This window comes from Daldinia loculata (assembly GCF_022478755.1).
Source record: "Daldinia loculata strain CBS 113971 unplaced genomic scaffold F4817scaffold_66, whole genome shotgun sequence".
Taxonomy (NCBI): domain Eukaryota; kingdom Fungi; phylum Ascomycota; class Sordariomycetes; order Xylariales; family Hypoxylaceae; genus Daldinia; species Daldinia loculata.
This window is the reverse complement of record NW_026054920.1, coordinates 106,957-131,891: the sequence shown is the minus strand read 5'-3', so window position 1 is coordinate 131,891 and position 24,935 is coordinate 106,957. Positions and strand designations below refer to the sequence as shown.

At 47.5% G+C, this 24,935-nt stretch overlaps 3 protein-coding genes across 3 annotated transcripts; 2 read left to right on the top strand and 1 right to left on the bottom strand.

The window, feature by feature from the left end:
- Nucleotides 1-95: 95 nt before the first annotated feature.
- F4817DRAFT_253750 (centaurin beta) lies at nucleotides 96-4,373 on the bottom strand. The gene is made up of 6 exons (XM_049299192.1): nucleotides 4,202-4,373; nucleotides 4,018-4,151; nucleotides 3,603-3,947; nucleotides 3,481-3,547; nucleotides 2,053-3,424; nucleotides 96-1,997 (listed from the first exon to the last, which is right to left on the bottom strand). Exons 1-6 carry the CDS (start codon nucleotides 4,263-4,265, stop codon nucleotides 680-682), a joined length of 3,300 nt encoding a protein of 1,099 aa, XP_049155200.1. The 5' UTR covers nucleotides 4,266-4,373; the 3' UTR covers nucleotides 96-679.
- A 1,997-nt stretch (nucleotides 4,374-6,370) lies between these two features.
- Nucleotides 6,371-11,303, top strand: F4817DRAFT_253723 (uncharacterized protein). The gene is made up of 3 exons (XM_049299191.1): nucleotides 6,371-9,522; nucleotides 9,576-10,157; nucleotides 10,218-11,303. Exons 1-3 carry the CDS (start codon nucleotides 6,919-6,921, stop codon nucleotides 11,139-11,141), a joined length of 4,110 nt encoding a protein of 1,369 aa, XP_049155199.1. The 5' UTR covers nucleotides 6,371-6,918; the 3' UTR covers nucleotides 11,142-11,303.
- Nucleotides 11,304-18,033: 6,730 nt separating this feature from the next.
- Nucleotides 18,034-22,176, top strand: F4817DRAFT_319770 (uncharacterized protein; the record flags this gene model as incomplete). Its single annotated transcript, XM_049301101.1, has 5 exons — nucleotides 18,034-18,895; nucleotides 18,945-18,977; nucleotides 19,036-20,129; nucleotides 20,192-21,682; nucleotides 21,739-22,176. 5 exons carry the CDS (start codon nucleotides 18,034-18,036, stop codon nucleotides 22,174-22,176), a joined length of 3,918 nt encoding a protein of 1,305 aa, XP_049155198.1.
- Nucleotides 22,177-24,935: the final 2,759 nt, after the last annotated feature.

The following is a 24,935-nucleotide window of genomic DNA, read 5'->3' as shown; positions in this document are numbered from 1 at the left end:
AAATCATGCACTTTGATAGTCTTCCCACTAGCTTAAAATCATATCTAGGAGGTAATTGCTACCTTCGTTGTACACGATTAAAATTATGGATGCACCAGTACACATCTTCATCCTTATGAATGGGCTCCCTCTCCATCCAATGGTTCAAAGCTATGTCCTGGTATCATGACTAGGAATGCCGACCCGATATCCTTAACTACTGCTATGGAAATAATGTCAGCAGTCTGCCAAGGGCCTTTGAACTAATTTGGTATTCTCCTCAGAATGCTCCATAACGCCGTGAACAAAGAGATCCGCACTCTTTTTGACCTGAAATTTCATATATTCTTTACCAATGCCAATGCATTTAATGCCACCCCGGCCATCGTCATATAGGGTCATTTTCGTCAGTTCGTGAAGCAACCGTCGTCATCGAATCAATCGCATGACGAGACGGGGGAGGCGTCACAATCCTCAAAGGAGGACAGAAGATCAGCGGGCAGAAAGGTAGGGGGGTCTTAGAGAGGTCCAAACGAGGTATCTGGAAGAAGGAGCGATTCCATCGCCGTTTCTACCGTTCGGAAGTGGATGAGGATGAATTTGAACCTGTGACATTTGACTTCCGTCGACTGAGCCGATTCTTCTGTGAATCCGGCAAGGGAGATGAAGATGAGAGTGACGTGTTCGACTTCCGCCGTTTCTACCGCTCGGGAATCGGCGACTTGGCTAGCCGTCCGCCCGCGCTGATGCGCTTTTGTAGACGTGCGTCCTTATCGCGCTGGATTCGCTCGCTCGGGCTGGGACTTAAACTGCCTGACAATGATGAGCCTGAGGCCTCGATAGCAGCATTCCGACCCCGTTTCTGCTCTATGTACATCTGTGCACTTCGACTCAGCGGGAAGGCAGGCATCGTGGCAGGTATCTCGGCCCCATTTTGTATCAACATTTCAGCAACCGGGAAAGGAATAGTCCTGGTTTCGGGCTCTGGTCGTCCGGATGTAGGCGTAGTAGGTGATGGTGACGCCGGATCGGCCGCTGCGAGGGCCAGGAAGACTGGATGTGTCCCGCGGACTTTATCTAGAACATTAGGGTTGGCCTTTAACGCCAGTGCATATATAACCTGTTGGATCTCGTTGCGCTTTATAGCCGCAAGGAGCGTTTCGTCGGCGGTTGGATATCTTGAGAGGGTGGCCGAAATGGGCTCCACGTAAGCTTTGTCCACGTACTTTGCAGTTATGAACTTTAGACGTTGCTCCCGTGTAGCCTGCGGGCTTGGTTTGAATGATGGGTCAAGTTTGGCTTCCCAAACCATGTTAGAGACTCTGTTTCCGACAAGAAGCAGTAGCTCGATTATATCGGGCGTGAATGAGGTAATGTCGAGCGTGAGTGATCGCACTTTGCTGATATGCGTTCCGAGAGATCGATGAATACCACTACATTCGATGCAGAGTATGATAGCTAAGTTGATCGATACCCACTCAACCTTAGACCCACTGCCGCAGTCAGCACACCAGCAATTGCCCTGGTCATTATCACGGAGCATCTGGAGGAGCTTGTCCGGATTTTCGTCGTAGCTACTGCTGGGCGTCCTCGCGTTTGCAGGCCGCGCTCCAACTGTAGTCCGGCGGGAAGGAATAGAGCTGGTATGGGTATGCGAGCCATGATGAGAACCATGATTTAAGGAGATACTCTTCCCGGTTAGAATCGACCCGATATCACGCTTAAGGCTGGTCGGCTCCCCAGGAGACATCGGCTTCTCTTTAAGGCCGCGGCCTTCGACCGCGCTCTGGAGAGCGTTGTTGATGGAGAGGATCCAGCTGTTCATGTCTTCGCCCGAGGTTGCCTGGTATACCCTCTTGTAATGGGGCGTGATTACTTCAAAACAGAATCGTCGCTCCGCATTTCTTGCTTCGCGGACGGATGCCATACGAAGATCAATGGGGTCCATGTGGAGATCGAGCTTCTGTTTCCAGTTGCTATATTCCGACAACTTTCCCTGGTCTAACACGACCCAGAATCTATATTTGTTAGCACGCGACCACAACTTCTAGCATGTGTCAGCCTTGTACGTACTTGTGCCAACCCTGCTTATTCAGTGAGAGGGGATCTACATGGGTACCCGGCCGATTTAGGGCCCAGAGTAGACCTTCTTTCCGGTGCGTCGAGTTCTTCTCGGCAATGGTTAACTGGCTGAAATCCTTCTCTTCTAGGTCTCGTATACCCTTGAACTTTAAGGTTTGCGCAGGGCTGTGTAAAGAGCCATGTCCGATGCTCCCTGGAGACCTCGAGAGATCCGTGCCTGCTGCGGTCATGGGTCCTGAATTGCCTGTTGGGATGGCTTTCAGTTGGGAACTAGTACTATCCGCCCGGCCGAGCTCAGAGTCGGACGTGTGCAGGTTGCCATTGGCGTTCTGGGCTGGGGGCGTATGAGTTGCCGAAGTCACAGTCTCTGGCTCGTTATACTGTAGATTACTCTTCTCTAATACGCGTCTTTTTTCCTCCCGTTCACGTCTTTGGTATTGGAACTCCTTGTCTGCATCTTGTACCTCGTTCGCTAGAGCCTCTAGTTGCGGCAGAAACTCCTCAACTTTATGGGCGGTCGTTAAAAAGCTTCTTGCCTGTGTGTCAGCATACTTGGTTAAATGTGACAAGACTTCCTGTTCCTTGCGGCCACCATGTAAATCTTGCATAAACGAGGAATAGTCGAAGCGCTTGAGCTCGAAATTCCTCCTCTTCGTCTGATACTTAGTATCGCTTTCGGCAAGCTTCTTAGTCTTCACCGAGTCTTGTCGTTGGCCAAGGTATCGAGATACGTATGAATAGTAGTCCTTGCTTTCTTCTTCAAAGTCTCGTCTCTTTGACTCTGCCTGCTTGATATCAAAGGTATACAGTTTTCCTATAGGGTCGATAATAATCTTTTGTAAATTAGTCGCATTCTGCCTCTCGTAGGCGAGGATTTCTTTGGCAATCTTGTCGAAATAGTGATCTAAAGCAGGCTGGACAGCATTGGCGTTCGTCAAAGATGCTTCCCGGAGGGCGTCCATAAACCCTACGAAAGCATCGTTCGCCTCGATCTGGGCGGCATATGCGTGCTCAGCTTTCTTTAATACCTTCTTCATCTGAGTTCTCATGTTGCCAGTCTTTTGTTCAAGCGCCTTGATAGTAGCTCTGAAAACAGGGCCATCATCGCTTACGGACATGTCTTCACCTGGTCGGGGACATGATATATCAAGTTTGACAGATTCCCGGGAGCTTGTCGCGATGGTGGGCGCGATGGACAATGTGTCAATCTGAGGATGTAGAGGGTGTAGAGGAGATACTGGTTCCTCTTGCTCACTAATGCGAGACTCGACTGATTGAGATGATGGAGCCCGTATTCTCGGAGGCACTGCTAATTGAAAGGCGGGAGATGGGGAATTAGGATGGCTTGAGAGAGGCGAGGTATCTGAGAACTTCGTTAGATCCAATTCAATGGTTCAACAAGCAAACCCCATAACTCACTGGCAACCCAAAAAGAAAACCTGGCTAGGGTATCCAGGCGGTGTGCTCTTTGGTCGTATTCGACAAACTATAATCATACTACTCAGCAAAGCCCAATGTTGTTGTTGTTCAAGTTCACCTACACTGCAAACATTCCTCCACCCGCCTCCCCCATCTTCTGTCGCCTTTGGTGGCTTCCATTTCCACGACCACTCAAAGGTCACCGAGGGGCTTCCGCCTGTGGTGTAATCGCCGACCAATTCCACATTTGCATTTTTGTGTAGATTCGGGTCTGCGTGAAACTCGCGGGTGACAAGGTTCTCGAGCTCTCTATTGGTTGAAGCATAGACGTATGTTAGGCCATTGATATGCGTATCTATTCCAGGGCTGGTTTCTTCTTGGCGGACGACAAAGGTAAAGTTGAATACGAGTTCGTCGTCATTATTAAGTTTAAGAAGGAAGTTCGGCGCAATCGAAGGTTCAATATCCTAGATCAACTTTATTAGAGACATGAAACCCCAGGTCGTCACCATTCCCGCCTCTTGCCTCGAAACTAACCTGAATAAATTCAACCGGTCCGGAATCGCCCGACGATCGCGTTGCTGTAGCCCGAGTAGCTGGAAAAGCGTTGGGGACTATAGTGGTTGAGATGCGCTTCCGAGGGCAAGATATAACGAGGGATGCAATTGATACTATATCTGGTCAGCTTCGGTCGCGCGCATCGTGAGATAAGTTGACGAACATCGATTCTGATCCCTCAAATAGATGGCAGCGCCATCATCAGGTCTGCTACTCACGACGCCCATGGTGAGGGAAGCTGGCCGGATGAAGGCCGCGCGAAAGTAATGTAGAAGTAACAATCCAGTATAAGGTATACGACGAGAAGCAGGAAAGGTATGGATTCAAGGTTAATATATTAACTAGTGACGTTGTAAGAGAGATATGTATCAAATTGGAGAAAAGGTGGTGTCGCAACGGTCGCAGCAACCGCAATGGTGAGTGGTTGCGGGCAACCAATCCGGTTAGAACCAGAGGTGCACAGTGGATTTTGGCGGGGTCAAGTTACCAAAGGCACCGAAGGGGTGTCGTTGCAGCTGGCGTCGTGTTGCCCTGCGCAGTGCGCCGAATATAGCCTTGCATATAGGTATATATATATAGTAAAAGCCCCCAAAAGTCCCAAGTGACATTCGAGTCACCGAAGAGGCGAAATATAGCACAATATAATTAATTGCGACGTTAGACCTAAATGGCGCAGAAGTAAGTACGCGGCATTCATCACACGAACAAGGTCGAGAACGGATCGGACAGAAACACGAGCGCGGCAGGGCAAAAAGTGCAAAGGGGACAGGAACAGGACAGGGGGGGTTCACCAAAAGACAATGGACAACGAGGATCCTCTTCTTCTAGCTGAAACAATTTTGGTTGGTTGGCTGAGATGACCCGTACCTTTTACCAGGCACACCCAATGTCCAGCTTGTATAAAATTTTTGGTAAGCAACTCGTGGACAACAAGGCTGAGCGAAAACCCCGTTCAACGCCGCATGTGATGTCAAAAGACGAGCCAATATCCAATACGTATTTGCGTATTTCTTATTTCTGTCGTGTGCTACTCGAAAGTATGATCTTGCTCAGGGGATTTCTAAATGAACACGTGTAAAATGCGTCTAAAGAAATCTTTTATGTTGCTGTATAACAGGTGGTGTAGAGAAGAAAGTAGTAAGCATATAAAAAGGATGCTAAATTTGAAGCGATGAATGCGAGAGCAAGTTATACATGCATGATACATGTAGAGGTCTAAGCAAGTAGCACCTGCATTCGTAAAACCCAATCTAGCATATTTTAGTCCAGGTATATTACATGCACGTAACTCCTTCCATCCCAACTCTCAACAAGTACATATAGACAAAGCCGAATGTGATTACGTAAGGTATAATACAATAAAGAAGAAATTCTATTCGAACCAAAATTGAACCTACATGTAATGATTGGCGCCTTTAAAATGTGCCTATTATATGTAAGGTTCTTATACATGCATGTGTCAATGATGTCTTTAAAGAGTCTGAAGCAAAGCAAAAGGCTTGATATGGTCAACATATAAGTATAAGTACCTAACCTAATAGATAAGGCTAGTTATCTCATCTACTTTAGTCTTATAACTAGCACAAGTCGCCACTATGGTTTTATATCTGTAGCTACCGCCCCTTAGGGCCGGATTGCCATTATTACGAATGTAATCACCTCTGTATGTTAGATATGTAAGCACTTAGTACTTATTCACACTTGGCATGGCTTGAGTCTATAATCAAAGGATTGAAGGTATGTATATAACACTTACGTAGGTTTGATGACGAAACTTAAGGCAGCATCCTAAGTAGGATTATCCGGCTTAGCAGGTTCACTAAGATGGAATCTCTTTACAATACTATACCATGGCGGAGGTATCAATCTATGCAAAACAATTGTGTACTTTAAATTTCAAATGTTGCAACATTCTTATTGATGAAGGGTTGAAGAGACATCTGAACCGTTAGAGGACTTTGATTCTTTACATAACTAGTTAGAAAAAAAAACTTGGAAACCCTAAACGCGCGCCTCTACAATGAGAAGTACATGTCGCATGCCGCACATCATATTTTCGTCTCGTGAGACAGGTTAAGTAAGATGTGGACTTGGCAGGCGTTGGATATCTACGATATTGACCACCAAGCGCAATTTCTAAGCTAGATGTTAAAACTTTATAAAAAGAAAAAATATTCAATTCTCGTTTTCTCGAGAAGAAAGCATACCGCGTTACACTAAAAGCCCATGTGACTTGCAAAAAGGCATTGACGGTATTAATCAAAAAGGAAAACTATGGAAAGGGTCTTACCATGCGACAATGAACCGTATCCAGTGACTTCCATTGGATGTGAATCGATAAGTGACCCCTCAACTCCCTTCGATGTTTAAACTTCATACGTGTACAACAATAAGGTAACTCCCCTATTTGAGGTACCTAACCTAGGAGGTAGGTACATAATTGACCTATTGAGTTCGTTGTGGGGAAATATAAAAAAGGTACCTACATGACCCTAATGACCCTAATGACGTTGGTGGAACCTCCTGCACCTCGTAAAAGGAAAAGCCCAACCCCTAGGAGCCGCCCAATTGTGATCTATTTCTAGACGTAAAACTTTAGTTCGAATTGCCGGCGGCGTCACCTGCAACCCACATACCACATACCACATACCTACCACATACCTAATCACCTACCTGTACCTAATCACATACCTAACCGTATCACATACCTAACCTTATCATCGCCTGACCGACACTATTCTCGTCATCTCTCACACAATCTTCCTAGCTAGTCTCCCACTTGCCCAAATTTCGCAGGTCGCTTTGCAATGCTAAAAACATGCGGCGCAGATAATTCGTGGAGCAATAGTTCATAAGACCAACTTAGCTTCGCTTTGTATTATGTCGTCCGCCTCGAGAACATCGTTCCAACGGCTCGACCGCCGCATAAACAGCCTGCAGAATAGCGAAAGACGGAGTCGTGCCGATTCTTTAGCTAGGCAATTAGCCGTGAGCCATGACGATGCCTACACTTACGCCCTTCGGGTCGCCTACCTTCATTATCTCCTCCAACCTAAGACCAAACGAAAGCAATGGGTTCCCGCACCGAAACCACCCCCGCGGACTCATACGTCCAACATTGCCGATTTAGTTAAGGAGTTCGTTCCGGGGAATTCTAGTGGCGTTAAACTCCCCCATGGATTTCGAAGTCCGCTAGAAAAGAGGCTAGAACGTGTTATTATGGGTGCTGAAAGAATACCTGGCTATAATGATGCTGCCGTTAAAAAGACATTTGCGCAGGCGTACACGGCTTTTACCGAGCAGGCCTTTCGAAAGAATATCGACAAGGAGCGCAAGGTCGAGCCTTTAGTGCTAATTTTCTATTCAGCTGCTACCAAGGCGTGTAATCTTGGCCACGAGCCGGGCGACGATTCCTGGAAGCTTCTCGTCGACAGGCACCTCGCGCTTTTTATAAGGCTTCTATCTAGCATCTTACGTGATCAGGGGCACGAGCGCGATAAATCAGAACTCATGGACAGGTTAAACACCCTTGAAAAGAAGCTCCTGACCAACGATCAGAACCTCTTCATTGACACAGGCCAGAATTCCGGAAATACGATTGAAGTGGTAGTGCCACTTAGCTACGATATTAAGGATATGCCTATGGTCCAATCCGTTGCTACGATTTTTGGTCTCTCCCATTCCGACGTCCAGGGCCACATTGATGCCCAGCGGCAAAGCTGGACCGAAGAAGCCGCTCTTAGAGATCTCAAGGCATACCAGCATCGGCTAAACTCTAACATGAGTGGTGCCCTGGGAAGTCAAGATTTCAACGCCGCTGAAGCGTACCAGGAGTGGAAGAAGGCGGAGGCGCCCTTTCTCTCGCAAATGATGCTAGAAATCTTCACAGCTCGCCCAGAGCTAGCTCGAAGATCCACTGCTATCAGCCCGATTGATAAACCATTACCTGGAAGCCCCTCGCCATATCCAGAAGATAGGTCATATCCAGAACAAGGAATAGCGAATAGGGTGTCCATGTACGGCATGGACAACATACTCAGCCTTGGATCTATGTCGCTGGACGACACTGGCAGTATCAGAGCTGTTGACGACGCAAATTACACTTTCATCCCTCCTGAGCCTCGCGAATTCTTCAAGATCATTGCAAAATATGCCCTTGAGTATGATGCTATACACGATGGGGAGGCCGAAGAATCTAGTTTGTTCTCAAAGCAGTCAATAGATCTCCTTACGGAGCTGTGTGTCCGCTGGCGAATCCCTCAGGTTACCCGTCTAGTCGTCTTCCTAGAAGTAGCAGCCCGCAGATTCACCGATACTATGTTCACCGTAATTGATCTGGATAATGCCTTTGATTTGGTGAAAATTCCACCGCCAGAAGTCAAGAAGCCTCCCCACATCTATCTCTATAATGAGACCCTAGCGACTATAGAGCGGAGCAGGTGGACGGTTGCGGATTACACTGTGTATAAGCAGACACTACAAACAGTGAATGATGCTCTCCTTCGCGATCTCTACGATACTTTAATGCATTGCTACGAACCAAAGCCCCCATCGGTTGGACCGGCGCTACACGTGCTACAAAATCACATTTTTGACGACCCTGACTTCTCGCGGAAAGAAGAAGATGCGCAGGAGTTCGCTCGCCTACTGGAGTCTGGCTTACAAGAACAGGCCGCAGTTGTCTATCGTGGCTTTCTCGATGCTGAGGTTCCCCGTAGTCAACAGGACTGGAACTTTAGCCATGTAGTCGAGCTCGGCAAATCGGTCGTGAAGCTCTGCGAAAGGATTCAAAAGCGTTACAAGAAGAACCCAGAGATTCTAGGCGTGAACCCGTTAACCGTACTTGTGGAGACGATGTTTCCCAATTTTGAAGACGATGCCCATGATTTGATAAGGAGAATCGTGCAGGTCGCGCAAGACCGGGGAGAAGAGTTACCTCTCGAAGATGGTTTCGATTTGTACAAGGAACTTGTAGAGATTCGGCGCATTCATAGATCCTCTCTTCCTAGTCGAGCTTTTACTTTTGACGTTGAAGAGTTGTTGGTTGATTTCGTCTGGCGTTGGATCCACAATGCAGAAGCCCGAGCGGAACAGTTCGTTGAGGAAGCCATCAAGCAAGATCCATTCCAAGTACGAGGCCACGGACCCGATCACATTTCATTAGACTCCGAACGTCACAGCCATTCAATAATCGATATGTTTCAGCTATTTCACCAGACCGCTGATCAAGTTTTCAAATTGGAGTGGGATAACGACGTCCACCATGCTCGGTTCATGACTGCGCTATCAAAGATTTTTGCCAACAGCATTGCTCGGTACTGCGAGATCGTAGACCAGAAGTTTATAAAGGAGATGGACACGCCGAGACCAAACGAGAAAGAGGCAGCAGCAGCATCCCAAACGACGCAAGGAAGGTTCATGCAATACGCTAAAGATGCCTGGAATACTAAGGAGAGGGTCGAACCGTTTCAATTTTATCCAGAGGTATGATTTAATACTAACTATTATTCTTAACTTGATACTAACACACCCTCTAGTCCTTAGTGAAACTCAACAATGTCGAATGGGCTATGCAAGAGCTGGATAAGCTCGAAAAGTCCATGAATGTAGATGCCTGTGCCGACATACTTGCAAAGGTTGATGGGCCTAGGAAGCAAGTCAGGAGGCCAGCTAAATACGTCTTTACTATTAAGATTGTCGAAGCAGAGGAAATTAAAGCGTGTGATCCGAACGGGACAAGCGATCCTTATGTGGTACTTGTGGACGAGTACCAAAAGCGTTTACACAAAACGCGAATTGTCATGAGGTCTCTCAATCCTCGTTGGGACGAGTCGGTCGATGTAACAGTCTCCGGCCCTCTTAACATCGTGGCTACGATCTGGGATTACGATACCTTCGGCGACCACGATTTTGTAGGCAGAACCTCGCTGAAACTTGATCCGATACATTTCAGCGATTACCTTCCCAGAGAATTCTGGCTTGACCTTGACACCCAAGGGAGGATACTTTTAAGAGTAAGCATGGAGGGAGAACGAGACGACATACAGTTCTACTTTGGCAAAGCGTTCCGACACCTGAAGAGGACGGAGCGTGATATGGTCCGTAAAATTACAGACAAGGTAGATTCTTCTCCAATTCCGAAATCACTTAGACAAGCAGCTAACTAAATTCGCATAAAGCTCACACGGCATATCAACGCATCACTATCTTACGAAGCCTTGCGAAACCTCCTCGGGCGAAACCTCGCCTCGCAAGTCAATTCATTCTTTAAACGATCGTCCACGATCCCACAAATCACAAATACCGAAATCGAAAACGCGTTGCAGTCTCTTTTTACGTACTTTAATGAAAACTTTGCTACTATGAAGGATACGTTGACGGAGGCAACCATGGTTGCGGTTATGACCCGTCTGTGGAAAGAAGTGCTCATGGCCATCGAAGCCCTCCTCGTGCCACCGCTTTCAGATAAGCCGTCTAACCAACGGCCGCTCACTCAGCGCGAGCTCGATGTTGTCTACAAGTGGCTTGAACTCTTGTTCGATTTCTTCAACGCGCGAGACGAAGATGGTGAAGTCCTTGGTGTTCCCGCCGAAGTCCTTAGATCGCCTAAGTATCACGAGCTCGCCTCACTCAACTTCTTCTATTTCGATTCTACTGAAAACCTGATTCGCACGTCAGAACGTATGGCCGCGGCTGCCGCCCAACGTCAGCAGCAGCAGCTTCAGGGGCAGATGAGCTCCAATCGTCTCTCTGCACCCGCGTCGTTGGGCGTATCGCTTAGCCCTTCCCAAAGCGGCCCGGCTTTCGCGAGCATGGGAACCATCCGCAGGGGTAAAAGTATCATGATGAGCCGCAACCTTGGTACCATGCGCCGGGCCAAAGAAGAAAAACGGAAGGAAGCTCAAGCCGACCCTTCCGATGACATGATTCTTCGGATCTTGCGCATGCGACCCGAGGCGGCTGGATACCTCAAGGAGAGGCACCGTCAAAAGGAGCGAATGGCTGCCGCGGCGGCTGCCGCCATGATAGTGAAGCAGAGCGTTACCCAAGGCTGGAACTCGACTGGTGGCGGCTTCGGTCGGGGTGGTGTTCCGCGACGTTAGTCTTACATTCTACAGGATCAGGTCGAATCAGACGTCGAGCAGAGAATGAAGTTGTGTGGGGTTGAAGAGCTTGGTTTCTAAGGACGTCAGCGGTAGGACAAGGGAGGGACGGTGCGATGAATTAGACTGACGTATTTGGGGCCCGGAGAGCTTAATATTCAAATGCTCTCTCATCACCTTTAAAGGTAGCGCCTCAAATACGTCTTCGTAATATTTTGTCTTTATCTACAGATGAGTGGAAGTGAAAGGCGTTATTAGGCAATAAGTTCAGCAGCGGCATTGGCATTCGACTAGATACCCTCACGAAGCAAGCTTTGGAGGTTTCACGGGCGCTTGAATTGTCTTTTATTTTGCTTTGTACCAGGAGCGGTATCCTCAGCGGTGTCTTCGATTTTGTCCCTTTTTTTTTCTTCTTCTTCTTCTTTTTTATCACACGGCAACCGCCGAGAATCTAATGTATGTATGTAGCTAGCACACCAGAATGAAGCTGTCCAAAGTAACACGAAATGACGATTATTGATAAAAATCCACATCGCCCCCGTCCAACGAGACGTGCTAGGTTAGGAGGTAATCGTACTCACGTAGGTTTTTTTTTTTTACCCACGAGACTCGGATCAAATGCAAGTAGATATTAATGTACGTGGTCCGGGGCGGCTCGCATTGGCTCTTGGGGATATGATATTGGGGAAGCACAAAAAGGCTCTGCTGTTCCTGCGCCCAACTACGACCGATCTTTATCGCGCGTCGCTGCTGTTTTAAGGCGGACTGGCCGTGAAAGATCGTCCCATATATGACATGTAATTAAGGCAGTCGACAACTCGCGCAGATCGCTGCGATCGGCTAGAGCACCATGTGGTATTATATGACACCATTTGCCCTATCAAACAAGTCAGCTAGGCGAACAAGGACACTGCGAATGGCTTCCCCCTTTTTTTTTCGCCTTCTCGGCGCCCATTATGCTTATTTTGTTATTTTTCACGTACGATGTCGTCGGTAACATACGACGCACGTATAACACTAATACGTAACTGAATCAGATTTCCTACTTCCTGCCAACTAGTAATAGCAGTGGCATTTTACGATATAATTTTATCCGTAGATATTTACTACCAAACCGCAGAAATACGAAACGAAATACTATTCCAGCGTTCGGCGCGGAGCCCCCAGCTCTCCAAGGGTATTTCATCTCGCGCCGTCGCGGTGTAGCTACCCAGGTATCTAGCTAGCTAGCCCGTCTTCTTGTGCGATGGTTGGGCAAACCAAGGCCCATCACATGAGCATTTTTGAAACTTCTGGGTGGATGGGTTGGGAGGGAGCCCGTTGGCGATCTTCACCCCCTCGGTGGTTCTGCGCTGGACCATGTTTGAAAAACAAAATGATCGGGAAAGGGATTATTAAAACGACGAAAAATAAAATAACTACTTGGGCAGTACGTAATACTAGTAATAATTGTCCAACCCCGGAATTTCCCAAATTTTCGCACCCACCTCTCCCCGCCCTTGCTGCCCCCCCAGGCCCTGAGATTCGCTCGTGCGTCCTGCTGAGCGTTGGGTTGGGTACCTAGTATTCCCACGCAAGGCATTTGTAGGTTAACAGATTGGGAGGGAAAGGGAGAGGGTCCGTGGCCGATCTTCTCAAGCTGAAACATAGATTTTGACAGTTCAGATGAGGATGTGACGGTACCCCGTGGGCATATGTTATTCCCGGACAGTACTTGATTCCCGGAAAACAATCATTTTTGGTCTCCTAGTGATGTTGGGCCAGACTACGAACAAGTCGCAACACCTAGTTAGTATTTAATACAATATTAATCAGCATCGACATTATCTTGATTATGATAATACGCGGGAATGAGTTTGATCCTTTTGTTGGTCGTGTTAGGAATGGGTAATGAAGCTATTATGTTTGACTTAGATCCGTGCCGCGCGCCTCATTTTATCCTATCAAGTGCTTACTCGGCTTTCCGTAACAACCCTAGTTTTCGTGGCTTGGTTATTCGATGTATTCTTCACGGCCATGCTCGGAGGATGCGATAATCAAGTTACAGCTCGGCGATAGGATGAAATTCAGCATCATGCTCCGTATATTCGAGATTCCGCCGCGGCCGGGAAAGCTCCCGACTTCGTAGGATTCATGAGGAATCGAGAGGCTAGGACACGGGCATTTTCAGTTACACTACCGGCCGTGTCGGAGCTGTCAAAATGTTGTACGCGTATACATAAATAGCAAGCAATTTAGAGGTCTCGCGTGGTGTAGTGTATGTACAGGCGGAGTCTTTAGATCTAGCGGTGTCGGATTGCCTGATAACCTCGCTTGGGCCGATAGGCTAGACTACAAGTGCAATATGCCAAAACTAACAGCTGAACGGCGTGGTTAATAGATCCTGAGATCCTCGGTACTGGTTTGATAGTCAGTATATAGATCTACCGAGGAATAGACGAACCCGGATCTCGAAGTGCAAATCTTCACCCTTCATTTCTATGATATAAGATGGTATGCAGTAGGTATCTGACCATGATCTTTAGTGCTGAGTGGCTCTCAAAATATTTCCATTTCGAGCATTGGAGGATTAGCGAACGAGATCCACGATTCGAAACGCTAGTGTGTGTAATTTCACCTCGACTTCGTTCGCGTGCTCGGGGCGTAGCCAGCCAGCAAGGCCAGCTAGCCTAGGCCTTACAGAGGAGCTGAGAGAAACTGAGGGACCGCGGGAATTGACCTCTTTAGCTCACCTTAGTTCCATCCCGTGAACAATGCCTACCTCTCTAGCCGGGCGCTATTCCAAGCTCAGCGATAGATATTCGGAACGACTAAACATAGAACGGCGACCAACGTGAAATGAAGAGAAATGTCTGTAGCCTAAGTGGAAACCTTCGGCCACTCCTTTCAGCAGCTAAGCGCTTGACGGTCCCTTTGTGGGGTTTTGACATACGGAAGACGAAAGGGTCTTTTTGCTGTCCCTATGAATGAATAAGAATCGTGGCGACCGAACGACCCATCGCCTATCAGGGCTCCATTTTCCACATACGGTACATACATGGACAGTAGCAAAAAAAAAACAAAGCTAAAAGAAACCAAAAAAGGAGAAAATACGGGTGACAGTCCGCAGTGATCCCTGGATTATCGCGTGTCCCGTTTCTCGAACTCGGCGCTACGCTCCAATAGCCCTACGAATCCGGGCCATTTGTCATCTCATCAAGAGCCGATGACCCGGGTTTCCTATATGATTCGTTTCGAAGTCAGGGAAGTCAGGGAAGTCGGTGCAGTTTCGCGCATGGAACAGCATTTGATTGCCTCATGTATTTCGAAAGCCAAGACCTGGCACAGAGCGGGCAAGACCCTGGGATGATTCCCTGTTGGGTCGGGCTGGGTGCACATGCAGATGTGCAGATGCTGTGACGTCACTCGACATTACTATCTGATGGTATTGGGGGGTAGGGAGAGAGGGGGGGAAAAGAGATAGCAACCTCGATAGGGAGTTTTCCCTCAGATTTCTTAGCCGATTGCTGACCTGCTTAATAAAAAATGCGACTCAAGGTAATTTTAAATGAAGCATTTCGCAACATACCGGTGACGATAAGTTGCCAATAGATGATGGTGAAGTGCCCACCATCCGTCCACCCCCTTGCTGATCATCGCTGGGGCGAAAAGGGCAAAAGGGCAAAAGAAGGCTAGTTAATCGAAAAGAGTCGGGGGTCTGGTTTGCCACATCTGAATGAGTGTAAGCTTTGTGCTTGTAAAACCGCAGGCAGCACAAGGCCACAGGGTCTCGTATGGTAAACAACCAAACAGCATGTCTAGCGAAATAGGAAAGTATGTGCTGCTCATCAGATTTGTAACGAATTTGTTTGTATGCCGTACAGCAGAGCGACGCCGACAGGAGGAACGCACAAATGAAATGGCTTTCTAGGGTCCAGCCACTCCCGACAGATGGAGAGGGGGAGATGGGCCGCGATCTCTTGACCCGTTTTGCCCATTTGCTACGCACGAAGTCCACGTACCAATCCGGTGGGGACTCGGCTCGTTGTGCGGCAAGGTTTAGAACCAATCCACGAAGCCGTACACAATATCCAATACATCGTTACTTAGGTAGCGGATATCGAATACGGTGTGGTAGGTAAGACAGACGGGACGTCAATGCTTTTGACTGCCCAGGTGGAATTCCAGTCGGAAATCTAGTCAAGCCAGTCAATCCAGTTGAAAATCTAGTCGGAGTGACCAACGGGCGAGCAGCTAATGTATGGAGCATCCAACCCTACATACTGCGTGTGTGTATGTAGAAATGCAAGCAGCCTGGCAGCAAGCACCATGCAGGCAAGCCAAGTAGCCACCTTGGGTACAGAATATAGAATATGCGACTTTTGGCAGTCCAGACCAATGGGGGAATACCTAAGCTGCTAATGCTGTTAATGTACCTATCAAACTTGCAAAGCCCGAGTGATAGTGGCTGCCACGCCGGAGCCGAGCGCGAGGCTCGAAAGAGTTGAAGCCATGGAAACTTTTGTGAGGCTTTTGTGAGAAATGATTGATCGATCGATAGATACACTACTACAAGAGTCTCTACATACTGTAGTAGGTAGGGAGGTAGGATTCCAAGATAGGTCGAATGTCTAGTAGCACATGACGTCAGTATCGCTGCTCAGTTTTGAGGAACTTGTAACCGAGTTGGTAACTGTAAGAGCCTTGATAAATACCTAGGGTCAGGTATTTAGTATGGTAATGCTGGATAGGAATACATACGGCACACAAGACGGGGCGCGTCAGCTCATTGCCGTATCGAGCCTCACTAGACTTTCCCCCCGAGCGACGGATTGTCTCGCATCTAGGTAAGTTGAATAAGTTAGGGTAAACCCATCTGAGTGGAACGTTTACTAACGCCCGCGGACTTTGCAAGCTTAGACCCTGTCGAGTCTCGTGGATGTGGAATACATGTTGTGGGATGCCTGTTAGTTACCTAGGTAAGTGGTGAGTATCTAATTTATCTAATTGTTTAAGCTGGTTTAGTTACCTATTTTGTAGATGATTATACTTAAACTAGCCATCTTAGTCGCATGGCAAATGGCAATGGCGTTACCCCCCCACAAACGTTCTGCATCTGCCTCCAAATGCGAGATGTATTCTTATTATATAGAGGTAATATGGGATTTGGTTGTTTGATTCGTTTTGATTTACATGCACGTACAACCTGAATTTTGGTCTAAGAAGTTTAAGGCCCATCAGGTGTGTGTATCTGTGTATCACAAGAAGACATGTCCTTCCTCGGCGCTAAGTACCGTACTATTGCGAGGTAGGCGCAGAAGTACTTAGGTAGATATGTACTTGTATAAGGTACCCACATAGCGACATAGGCGGCCAACCCAACAGTTCGTATTGAACTTGTCGATGCGATGCGGAGGCGATAAAGCTCTGGTCAACTATCTGGTCGACTTGGAGGGTCAAGAGGTCAGCCTGCTTCTCCCCCAACCCTGGATCTGATAACGTATCTAGGTATGTAATGTCGAGAATATTTAAAATGTTCCTTAAAAAATACAGATACCCAGATACCGTACATACATTTATAGATCGCGCTTATACAGTTAAGACCATGTCCATGCAGAGGTTATTTGGTGTTGGTGCCACAACCTTGTATGTACCTTATTATGTACCTTCTTATGTACTTACATATATGGCTTAATGTACCTATTCGGCACCCACATAAGTACGGTGTGGATATCAGGGACCCTTCTTTCTCCCAACGTCTAAATTTGGACAACGGGAAGACATATCTTTTCACAAAGATAAAAAAAAAATTTATATTTACAAAGGCAAAATTTAAATAGAAAGGGGAGAAAAAAAAACATATGCTTTTTATAGGCTATTAGTGCCCGAATTTACGTGCGAATAATCCGTACACAGTTACAACTTAACCCAACTCCTACATCAAATCTTCCCAGGTCTCTTGTCTCTTCTGCGTGGCTGGTTCGACCCGGCTATTTCCTTCCCCCAAGCCGTACCTACTTCCCTCAGGTGGTAGCGACCGTTAGCGACCAGTAACAACCAGTCAAAAAGGGCAAGACTAAGGGCAAGGACTGGCTAGCACATATGTAGTGTGGCCCATAAGCCAGCCCATAGCCCATAGCCCAGCCCATAGGCACCTTTTCTCATCCTTCCCTTGCCCTCTTGCCCTCTTACACCATCTTGCCCTCTCATCCTTCAGCACCCCGACCCCATCGTCCCCGCCTAAATCTTCACTTTCCCTTATTGCATCTTCTTTTAACCAGGGTTCTAATTGGAAAAGCCAAAGACGGCCCACCTGTCCAGTTAGGTTAACGTACATAGCAGCGGCCCTTGACATAGTGTACACTACTACGTATGTACATACCTTGACATACATTTTGCAGTACATACCACCTCCTCTCCCAGCCTGAGCCCTCGTCTCTCCACCCACTCGCTTTCAAGCAGGGTCTCTCCTTATTCCGACAAAAGAGGCCTTCCCTTTCAGATTTATCCATCTCATCAAAGTCACACAATTATCCTATACGACGACACGACCACCTATTATTATCATCTTTTTACACTCGAGTATTACTGTCGTTGTAATTTTGTATAGTCCTTGAAAACGGTTTACTGTTTAACAATCTGAATTTAACACGGTTGTCCAAATCGCTCCCTTCCGACCGCCGTCAAGGCGGGAACGCCGCGACAAATTGCGATAGAGATAGATCCCTTTTCTAAATCCGCTGGTCCGCTCCTGTATTTTTGCTGTATTATCGACATCGGCATCGTCCTGCTCCATGCGTTCGTCATAAGCTCATCCAGCGCCTACCGAACGCTGGCTCGCCCATTTTCCTCTTACCGTTTACGATTGACAACCTGCATTTCAAGACGATTTAAGCGTCTTAAATCCATAATCATGAGGGTGATGGCCGACGAGGAGACCCTGGTGGCCACTGCTGCCATTGTTAAATCATTAGCCGTTTACCCCCAAGATGCCAACTCGGTTCCTGTTCCTATCGGCACCAATTCCCAAATCAGGTTACCCGGTCACGAAAGCCATGCTAAAGAAACTCTTGAGCGTGAGCTTTCTGCCCTTGTAGTCAGGATCCAACAGCTCGAGGCCAAGGCCAGTGTTGGAAATGGTGCAGTTTTTCCTGATACGCCTAACGAGACGGCCGAATCTCTTTTTGGCGATGAGTCCCCTAGTCCCCTAGGTGGTAAATCGTCAGGAGGTCGCTCTCGATTTGCAGTCCTCCCGCCCGCCCGGAACGGCGCCAGTGAGGAACGAGCCGTGAAGGTTCTTCCCCTCACCAATGAAGATCTCGAGGGACTTCATGAGCATGTCATAGACCAATCCAAGATACTCGACAACCAACGCCAAGAGTTGACGAATGTCAATGCTCAGCTTATAGAGCAGAAACAACTGCAAGAGAAGGCCCTTGAACTCATTGAGAAGGAACGGGTCGCTGCCTTGGAACGGGAATTATGGAAACATCAAAAAGCTAACGAGGCCTTCCAAAAGGCGCTCCGTGAAATTGGTGCTATTGTTAGCGCCGTTGCACGAGGTGATCTCACCATGAAGGTTCGAATGAATACTGTGGAAATGGACCCGGAAATTACGACTTTCAAGCGGACTATCAATACCATGATGGATCAGCTACAGGTCTTCGCCAGCGAAGTGTCCCGTGTCGCGCGTGAAGTCGGTACAGATGGCATACTTGGCGGCCAGGCCATGATCGAAGGCGTAGACGGAACTTGGAAAGAACTGACAGACAATGGTAGGGTACCTGACGATATTTTCACCGACATTTACTAACATCTGTGTAGTTAACGTAATGGCTCAAAATCTCACCGATCAAGGTTCGTTTAAAAATCAAATACATCTTGTTGAATACCAATAGCTAATTATTATCGGTAGTACGAGAAATCGCTTCAGTGACAACCGCTGTCGCCCATGGCGACCTGACTAAGAAGATCGAGAGGCCGGCCAATGGTGAAATCCTTCAGCTTCAGCAAACTATCAATACTATGGTTGAGCAACTGCGTACATTTGCATCCGAAGTCAGTCGTGTCGCTAGAGATGTAGGCACCGAGGGTATCTTAGGAGGCCAAGCCGATGTAATGGGTGTTCAAGGTATATGGAACGAGTTAACGGTAAACGTGAACGCCATGGCAAATAATCTTACGACCCAAGTACGCGACATCGCTAAGGTCACTACTGCTGTTGCCAAAGGAGATCTCACTCAAAAAATTCAAGCCGAATGCAGGGGCGAGATCTTTGAACTCAAGTCGACTATCAACTCTATGGTTGAACAATTATCCCAATTCGCACGCGAAGTCAGCAAGATTGCCCGAGAGGTCGGAACCGAAGGTCGTCTCGGTGGTCAGGCTACGGTGAATGACGTTGAAGGCACCTGGCGTGATCTCACCGACAATGTCAACGGTATGGCTATGAATCTGACAACGCAGGTGCGCGAGATTTCCAAGGTTACCACGGCTGTAGCAGCAGGAGACCTATCCCAGAAGATCACCGTTGAAGTCAAAGGCGAAATGCTCAGACTAAAATTGACGATAAACTCCATGGTGGACCGCTTGGGCAAGTTTGCCTTCGAAGTCAGCAAGGTCGCCAGAGAAGTCGGAACCGACGGAACCTTGGGTGGCCAGGCTCGAGTTGACGATGTAGAAGGGAAATGGAAAGACCTCACCGAAAATGTCAACACAATGGCTCTAAACTTGACGTCTCAGGTACGAGGTATATCCACGGTTACCCAAGCTATTGCCGATGGCGACATGAGCCAGAAGATCGATGTGCAGGCGAAGGGCGAGATACTCGTATTGAAGGAAACTATTAATAACATGGTTGACCGCCTGTCGGTCTTCTGTAATGAAGTACAACGTGTAGCAAAGGATGTCGGCGTAGACGGTAAAATGGGAGGCCAAGCAGATGTTGGAGGTCTAAAGGGACGATGGAAAGAGATCACTGCCGATGTCAACACAATGGCGACGAACTTGGTAAGTTCTGCTTTTATGCTCTGTTACACGTTATGCCCGGCGAAGCTAATGGTATTACTTAGACCACCCAGGTGCGAGCTTTCGGCGATATTACTAACGCTGCTACCGACGGAAATTTCACCAAGCTAGTCGACGTGGAAGCTTCCGGCGAAATGGACGAGCTCAAGCGAAAGATCAACCAGATGGTGTACAATCTTCGAGACAGTATCCAAAGAAACACGCAGGCAAGAGAGGCGGCCGAGCAAGCCAACAAGACCAAATCGGAGTTCCTCGCGAATATGTCGCACGAGATACGAACCCCCATGAACGGCATTATTGGAATGACACAATTAACTCTCGATACCGATCTCACGCAATATCAGAGGGAAATGCTGAATATTGTGAACAACCTTGCCAACAGTTTGTTGACTATTATTGACGACATATTGGATCTGTCGAAGATTGAAGCTCGAAGAATGGTAATAGAGGAAATCCCGTATACCTTACGGGGCACCGTTTTCAATGCCTTGAAGACGTTGGCTGTCAAGGCGAACGAGAAGTTCCTAGACCTTACATATCGGGTTGACAGTTCTGTTCCTGATTATGTGGTCGGTGATTCCTTCCGTCTACGACAGATCATTCTGAACCTTGTGGGCAACGCCATCAAGTTCACGGAGCATGGCGAAGTAAGCTTGACGATTCGAAAAGCCGAAGGTGCCCCTCCAAAGGATCCCCGCGAGTATGCAATCGAGTTTGTCGTCTCGGACACGGGTATAGGAATCCCGCCTGATAAGCTCGACTTGATTTTCGATACTTTCCAACAGGCGGACGGATCCATGACTCGTAAGTTTGGTGGTACCGGCTTAGGTCTATCAATCTCGAAGAGATTAGTTAATTTGATGGGCGGCGACGTCTGGGTTAAGAGTGAGTTCGGGAAAGGCAGCTCGTTTTACTTCACCTGCGTGGTCAAGTTGGCAGACGGCGAGGTTGCGTCCATCGAGAAGCAACTGAAGCCTTACAAGGGACATCAAGTGCTGTTTATCGACAAGGGACGCACCCAATATGGGAGAGAAATCGTCAATATGCTACAGAGGCTTGGCCTTGTACCGGTGGTTGTAAACACCGAAGGAAATCCTCACGTGCCTGGGTCGGACGATCCGCCATACGACGTGATCATTGTTGAGTCTATCGACACCGCCCGTAAGCTAAGGGCTGTTGAAGACTTCAAATACCTCCCGATTGTCCTTTTGGCACCAGTCGTTCACGTCAACCTGAAATCATGCTTGGATCTAGGCATTACATCTTACATGACCACTCCTTGTAAACCCATCGACCTGGGGAATGGAATGGTTCCTGCTTTAGAGAACCGTGCTACGCCGTCCCTGGCTGACAATACGAAATCGTTCGAAATTCTACTTGCTGAGGATAACAGGGTTAACCAGCGACTGGCTGTAAAGATTCTCGAGAAATATCATCACGCCGTCACCGTGGTTGGGAACGGCCTAGAAGCTGTGGAGGCCGTCAAGAAAAAGAAATTTGATGTCATCCTAATGGATGTCCAGATGCCAATAATGGTTTGACACCCGCCGCAGTGTTCCGGAACCAATTACAAATTGCTAATCGTATGTAGGGAGGCTTCGAAGCTACTAATAAGATCCGCGAGTACGAACGCAGCCTTGGCTCTCACCGGACACCGATCATCGCATTAACGGCACACGCTATGATGGGAGATCGGGAGAGGTGTATACAGGCCCAGATGGACGAATACTTATCCAAACCTCTACAGCAAAACCACTTGATACAGACCATTCTAAAGTGCGCAACGCTTGGCGGTGCTCTTCTCGAGAAGAACCGGGAGCGGGAACTGGCACGTCAATCTGAACAAAAGAACGGCGGCAAACCGAATGGCTCGGCACACTTGAGGCCCGGTCTCGAGGCCCGTTCGATAACCTCGAACGAGCCCTTGATGGGAACCATGGAGAGCCCATCTCTCGTTTCGGCGAATCAAGACGATCCGCTGCATAGGGCACGTTCAACCCTCTCTGAACCTTGCGTTCAAAATGACTAACATGCGGTCGTCCCGTTCAGCTCCTGATAAGAGCTCATAGTAGCTGATCAGTTTCCAATGCCTGTCAGGCGTGAAGAACACTACTCGCTCCGAGTGATGTGTCTATTCATACATCCAGAGTCCGTGTTTCAATCAAGAATTAATCTTGATCATTCTCACGATACCCATGGCCTATGAGAATGCCATCAGTTCCAGGCATCACCACCTAAGTTTCTTGTACTCTCGTTACCACAAGCTTGATTACGAGTGGTGTAAAACCCGGCTGCTGTTGTTGTCCGTTCTTGGGTCTATGCTTTTTTTTTTATAACGACGCACGAGGGGGTGAATAGGATGTGCCGCTTTTGGGGAGGAACTATTGCAATTGTCGGTGTTTCATTGGGCGTTATTTTGGCTTCATGTTTGAACATCAATCATGCGTCGTTTGCGAATATATTAGTCATGGGGAAGGTCCTTGATATAGTCGTTTGGCTATATCGGACCGCCGAAGAGAGGGATTCGCCTCCTTGGGGAATATGAAGCTTATGGGACAAGTAGCGGCATGCTAGATTCCTATTGTCGAAGTCTTGGCAGATGGCTTATATCATATTCGGAAGTAAACGTTGTCGGGTCCCAGTATCATGGAATTCAGTTGGCACTTCCTATGTTCGTTGATTGCTTGTCCGTGTTGAAAAAGAGGGAGGATTAGCCTCTTGGTCCGCAAATGGGATGGGTCATCCGTTAACGGATAAGAAATGAGTGAGCCCAGGATTCTTCATCTCTTCCAAATACGTGTAAAGTTATGTGAAACGATAGTGATTTCGCCTAGCATTTCTCTCGTTGGCGTGGATGTATAATCACTCATAAATCCTTATAGTTACCTACGTTGAATCCAAGTTAGATTTGCGTAGTAATTAAGTTGTCGTCAGAGGTATGTGTACTTGCTATACGAACTTGTAGTGCGTTTTTACCTACCTAAGATACTCGCTGCTGAATAAGAAATATATTCATCGTATTTATATTCTGTTGCCTGCAAGCGGCAAGATGATGATGAAAAGGGAAAGACTTGGTGATTGAAGCTATCTAGAAAGTGCCAAGCTAGTATGGGTCTAATCTGCCTATGTACATAGGCTTACAGCTTTTGTAGGTGCACAGGCCACATATGGGGCAGTGCAACATATTCCGTACACAGATGGGACTTGTCGATATTGACTCCTTGGTAACCGATCTTTATAGGTAATGTAGTTGACTATTCCAAACGTGTTGCAACGCTTAATATTTATCTGGTCTCGAAACTTAAAGGCAGGGTTGTATATAAAGACAGAGGTACAATGAATGAATAGGAAAGAGGAGCCTAACTGTCATGCATGTGTACCTAAAGCTATATGAATGATGGCTATTGAACAATTCAATCCACGTTATTATAAGTGTATATGTGTAGTAGTTTGGGAGGTCGTATTTCGAGGTGTCTTACGTGCAGACGATAGGGTTGCAACGTCGTGGCTCTTGGCCCCCCTTTTCTTTTTCAGTCCAGAGGGTTCCCGTCACCTTGTATATTGTCCCAGCGGCGAATGGAGTTGGTCATTGTATATATATAAGTTGACTGATTTGTGAAGTCGTGTGGCTTGGGCTTGGGCTTGGGCTTGGGCTTGGACTTACGAATATGAAAATATCATTACTTGGAAAACAGGTATTTTAGCTTACTTGTGGTGGTGACGGCTGTGGTGGCGGCAGCATCTATAAGCTAGCGGTTTAGCAACGAGACTGATGTTATAATATAATTACATTTACGAGTTGAGGTAGTTTTTTCTTTCTCGTTTGTATGGCAAGGAGATAAAATAGTGGATTGAAGATATAGCCTTCCTGCCTTGACGGTGTTTAGATTGTGACTATACCGGGGTCGTAGTTTTGAGGCTTCGGAATACACTCATCTCCTGACTCCTCCCTACGGTATTTTATTCATTTTATCGTATTTCTTTTTTATAACAATCATTCCAACTGCTAATTATTCCTCTTTGAGGCGTGCTGTACAAAACAACTGTCTTATAAACTTATTCTTTGGTGCTCAAAATTGCTCGGGCCTTGTATTAAGTTAGTAGTTTGCAACGTACAATCCGAACCCTCCGAACAGGGACGCGTTATATCCTTCTTCCAATTCTTCCTTTGTAGACCGCATAGCTCCCGCTCCACGGGAATAATTTCTTCCCTTTTACCCTGTAGTCTCCGAGTCTCCAACCAGCCCAACCAATATTGGTACTATCTACATCTCGAGCTGACAAGGCACGGTGAGCATGACAGAGATATTTTAAACGCGCTACAGGTCTTGGGGACCAAATCGACCAATTATGGCAGTATGTATTCCGTGACGTAGTACTTCGTTGTCTCTCCCCGTGACGTCAATAACCGACACCGGGATCTATACATATGCAGACCATCACGAGTCTGAGTCGTACGTCTCCACGCAGGTTCAAGTGGGCAGACATGGCTCCTTTTGTCCAGAGCACCGCTTCCTACGGACGCGTCTAGAATACACTAAACGAGCCAGAGGAAAACAGCCGGGCTCGTTGGAGGAGGTAGCAAATTTCCCATCGTAGCCGAGCGGAGAGCCGTAGAGAAGGCTCTGTTGGTTGACTCCTCCTATTCGATTCTAGTACATATTTACGATATGGCTAGTCGTGCGATTATGGGACCACTTCCGTGGATTTTTCTCTCTTTTCGATCCCGAGCACAGGTCCTAGGTGTGGGTTCTTTACCAATCATGGACAAATCAGCCCAACGCTGTC